Genomic DNA, 4,816 nt, shown 5'->3' with positions numbered 1-4,816 from the left:
TTAAATGTTATATATAAAAAAATAAAATTTAAACATGTTATAAGATTATTAAATTTTTAAAATATAAATTATTAATAAAATATATTTTTATAGATGGATTTAGGATAGATTTAGAATAGATATGAATAATTTATGTTAAATTTAATTAAATTTAAAATGAATTTAAAAATTAAAATTATTAATCAAATTTAAATATAATAATTTTGGTAGATGATCTTCTATTTATCATCCCTAAGCTTTCTTTAATGCTAATAAATGCAACATGATAAAGTAGAAGCCTTGTGTACCCATATGTATACATATATATACCCAACTTGGTGCAGCTTCTCATTATCAAGGTATCATCATTTCCCAAGAGAAAAGTGGGGTTAGAAAAAGTGAGGAAAATGGAGCTCAATTATCAACATGGCTACATAGAGGAGCTGCTGGCTCTCAGAAGAGACGCTTGGGAAACTATACCAAGTTTTCCTACAGAAATGGGTGAGCTTTTCTCTAATGGGTGGAACTTGGATTGCTTTGATGATAATCCTGCAGCCACACTCCCTCCCATTTCTTTCCATCAAGGATTCTCTTCTCCTCTTAAACAAGACTTCAACAATTACTACTTGAATGAAGTTTCCTGCCCATTTGGCAATGAGTTCTCGACACCACCATTCACAGATGAGTTCTCAGCCCCACAGATTACTGATTCTTCGTACAACACCCTTGACATGCCGTCGTTTCCTGTTCAAGAAGATACTCCAATGTCCACCATGGAGGATGATCACGACATGGGCCTGCTTCCAAATCATGCCCAGAGTATGGAGATGCCTGATTCTTGCAAAGTTGAGCCAATTCAGTCTCCTGAAATGCCGGTTTTCAATATTGGTTCTTTCCCAGAAAGAAAAATGAGAGGTAAGAAGTTGGAGGGGCAACCATCAAAGAATCTAATGGCTGAGAGAAGAAGAAGAAAGAGGTTGAATGAACGGCTTTCGATGCTAAGATCAATTGTTCCTAAGATAAGCAAGGTAAGAATCGATTCAATTCAATTAACGATTATTTAAAGAAGTTCATCCCTGAACGGAGACTAATTTGCTAATTTTAATGGGAAAAAAAAAAAATACCCTTCAGATGGACAGAACATCAATACTTGGAGATACAATAGATTACGTGAAGGAGCTACTTGAGAGAATCCAAAACTTGCAACAAGAAATTGAAGTGGGTTCCGATCAGTTGAACATGATGGGCATTTTGAAGGACACAAAATCAAGTGAATTCATAGTGAGAAATTCACCGAAAGTATACCCTCTGCACCCATTTAAACTACCATAGAAAGAGCTGAATTTAACATACCTTATTCCTGATTAAATTCCTTCCCGTGTTCACTTTGCAGTTTGATGTAGAAAGAGTAAATGAGGCTACACGGATTGAGATTTGCTGCGCATCGAAGCCAGGGCTGTTGCTATCGACAGTAAATACTCTAGAAACCTTGGGCCTTGAGATTCAACAGTGCGTTATTAGCTGCTTCAATGATTTTGCAATGCAAGCTTCTTGCTCAGAGGTAAGAATTCCAATCATTACTTATTAGCTTTAGCTTATTTTTTGATGCCCCATCGACCAGCTTTCAATTTTTATGCAATTCTCCTTTTATAAATATCTGATTATGTGTTCTTTCTTGTGATGATGATAGGAATTGGAGCAGAGAAGACTGATAAGTTCTGAAGATATAAAGCAAGCATTATTTAGAGGTGCAGGATATGGTGGAAGATGTCTGTAGAAATAAAAGAAGTAGAAAATGGAGGAACTTTACAAGGAATTTTAATAGATAGTTTTTTAAATCTCTGTTATTTGAATGAGGTTTTCAAGTGAGGTTGTAGTGACTTCAATTTTTCAATAAAGTTACTTCTACTCATCAAAGCTTTGTATTTATCTCCTTCAACTGGAGAAAATATTATTTCAATTGCTTTAATGTGGGGGGAATATTTTTGGTAATTCTCTGGGAGAGAGTTCATCATATGCACAAGTTAGCTATTCGAAGCTTATCTAAATAATGTTTTGCCTCTTCTGTGCACACCTCATATCTAGAAACAACCAACAGTTATCGTGTGGTTGTAACGTCCTTGCAGCTATTGTGAAATCACATATCATTCTGAATTTTGCTATGAATATGCAAGTCAATAGCTGTAGCCCCTGAATTTTACATCAAATAATTTTGGCATATTTACCTATCTGTGCAGCTAAGTATACCAGTAAAATTTTCTTGGTTAGTGTCTAATACTACCATGGCAATTCTTTTTCCCTCTTGCAAAGGCAATGTAGAAGAGACCCATGCACATGCACACAGGCAATGACACTTCCAAGATGTGTCAATCAAACACAATTCAGATTCTATAATGATAGAACAGCAGCATTGCCAGGACAATTCTGTTTCCTGTTTTATCACAAAGTACATGTTATATTTGTTGATTAGACAGGTGAATAGCAAGTTGCATTCGCCAATTGAAAAAAAAAGGACAAGCAAGATGCATAATTTATCATTGTGTAGACTCTAGACTCACCTTCTTGCAAGAGATGTAAATTTATCTCACCAGTTTTTGCAAGTCACAAATATATTTGTTCATAACCCAAATCCAGTAAGTTTAGTAATCCCTTGAATCAAATCCACATGTCATCCCATTAATAGAATCTGTTGTTTCGGATACATTTTGGAGCTTCTTCATGGTTTGTCCTCCACATGCCCTGTTACAGAAGCTTCAGATACTAGTTCAACAAGAGTTCCCAAAACTGGAGAGGGAATAACCATATAGAAAACTAAAATTTTTTTCAGCCCATGAACAAGTTGGAAGATCTTTTCAATTTTTCATCTTGGAATATTTACAATCATTGTTCAGTTTAAGACATTTTACAGGTATTAAGGCTTCTTTCAATCATTGCAGACTAATCTTTTTTAATGATTTCTGGACAAGACAGTGCAAAATACAAGTGCTACTGTGATTTTGTATCAATATTGATGTTGAATAGATGCACCAAGGTACAAGGAGTCCATCTTGAGAACAAGGCCAACTGAGCAAACTTCCAGGTAGCTGCAAAAAACAATTTTGTATCAAAAGTCAGTCTGGAGAATAGCCTGTAGAATAGTACATGTTGGTAACCAAAGGATTATAATATAATAATACATGCATATTCTGAAAGTTCATGGCTAGAGTTAAAAAACAAATTCTAGCAATCAAACAGCTTTATAATTATAAAGGCAAAAAGGTAGTCGTGTAAACTGTTTGTTTTGATAGCATTAACTTTATGTCCATTCCATAATATGCCAAACGCACAACTCAGTAACAAAATGAACTGATCATTTCATAGATAGGCCACCATAAAGTTATTTAGATACTGAGAATATAATAAACTCGGCTTTTCCCCTAGTTGTGAGATCAAAATTGTCTTATCCCAATTCCCAACATGCTTTAAAGCTTGTTCATGTGGTTATGGAGAGCTCCGATTGACACTCGACATGGTCCTGGAACTCACTTGCCATCTTTAACAGATAAGAATCTTTTGATATGACCCCAAAAACATGGCCGAACTTTTTCAAAGAAAAGCACCCCCAATTATGAACTTGTGTGCTGCATAAAGCCCCCTACAGGCTACAGCAGGAAGAAGCCGAGACGTTTCCATACAGGAATCAGGAAGATGCTGAGATGTTTCCATACTTGGGATCCACTTTATTACTAACAAAAAGCTCTGTATTTTCTCATTCTTTTTAGACAATATAGCGTAGACAAAAGAATTGTTCACTTTGTGACTTTGGCATGCAAAAAATTCCATAAAGCAGAACATGCCAAAGTGCTCAATTTAGTATGCAAATTAAAAAAAGAAAAAGATTAGAACTGTGTCAATTGCACTTGATAACGTTCTCTTTATTTCTTGTTCAAACATATAATATCATTAAAATCATAAAGATTCTGACCAGAAGATACAAGTAAGGTAAATTTGGAGAAATGGGTACCAAAGGATTTGCTCCAAGGAACGCTCTATTTTATGCAAATTCTTCAAATTCCAAGAGAACTTGTTTTTTCTAGTCCTCTTCTTTCCCTTCTGCCGGCGAACAAATCACAAATGGGTTCCGCTCTTGCTCCTAGAAATAAAAAGACGTCGTTTTGCTTAAGTGATGTGGGCACCCCTTGGCCCAAGCCAACAAGGCAATTGCTCTCATCTTCAGGCCCATTATAAAAACTGTTCAAGAACAGCCCAACACTCTTACCTCTGTTCCACTTTCCAAATTTTATTTAAAATAATTCTTATTATTTAATTATTTATTTTAAAGTATCAGTTCTATTAACACTAATTTTTCTTTCAAACCCCACTTTACATTCTTCCGTCCCCCTCATTGATTAGGTTGCCAAGTGGGAAGTGAGTAATAAAAAGAGAGCGGTGGTAAACCATATATGGTGCAAGAGTCAAGGTCAAGCCATCTCCCACATCAAATAGTAGTATAATTGCAAGTGACTTTGCTTTCTACTAAATGTTGACACTTTAGGCAATAAAATCAACTTCACTATGATGGTAATCAACAGCAATTCAATTCAATCTCAACTGGAGAATGACCACAAATGACTTGTATACATGCAAGCATACTCATTACTTAATTTTGTTCTTTATAATGTGCTACAAAGCTTTAAAATATAATAAGAATTCAATTCATGGAATTCTATTAGTCTAATTTTTTGCATTTCAATTCTTTTTTAAGCAGCTAGAATTCAATTTTTTTTAAGGTGAAAAAGAGATCTATTTTACACAATTTGAAGGCCAATAAATAAAAATAGAGTGATTAGTGGTGAAA

At 34.8% G+C, this 4,816-nt stretch overlaps 1 protein-coding gene across 1 annotated transcript; it reads left to right on the top strand.

Annotated features, from left to right (window-relative positions):
* The first annotated feature begins 270 nt into the window (after positions 1 to 270).
* LOC110655805 (transcription factor bHLH93) lies at positions 271 to 1,896 on the top strand. Its single transcript, XM_021812253.2, has 4 exons — positions 271 to 1,007; positions 1,111 to 1,278; positions 1,373 to 1,540; positions 1,670 to 1,896. Exons 1-4 carry the CDS (start codon positions 387 to 389, stop codon positions 1,754 to 1,756), a joined length of 1,044 nt encoding a protein of 347 aa, XP_021667945.2. The 5' UTR covers positions 271 to 386; the 3' UTR covers positions 1,757 to 1,896.
* The last annotated feature ends 2,920 nt before the right edge of the window (positions 1,897 to 4,816 follow it).

This window comes from Hevea brasiliensis, chromosome 12, assembly GCF_030052815.1.
Source record: "Hevea brasiliensis isolate MT/VB/25A 57/8 chromosome 12, ASM3005281v1, whole genome shotgun sequence".
Taxonomy (NCBI): domain Eukaryota; kingdom Viridiplantae; phylum Streptophyta; class Magnoliopsida; order Malpighiales; family Euphorbiaceae; genus Hevea; species Hevea brasiliensis.
Note: the sequence above shows the minus strand (reverse complement) of the source record. Positions and strands in the feature narration are given on the sequence as shown.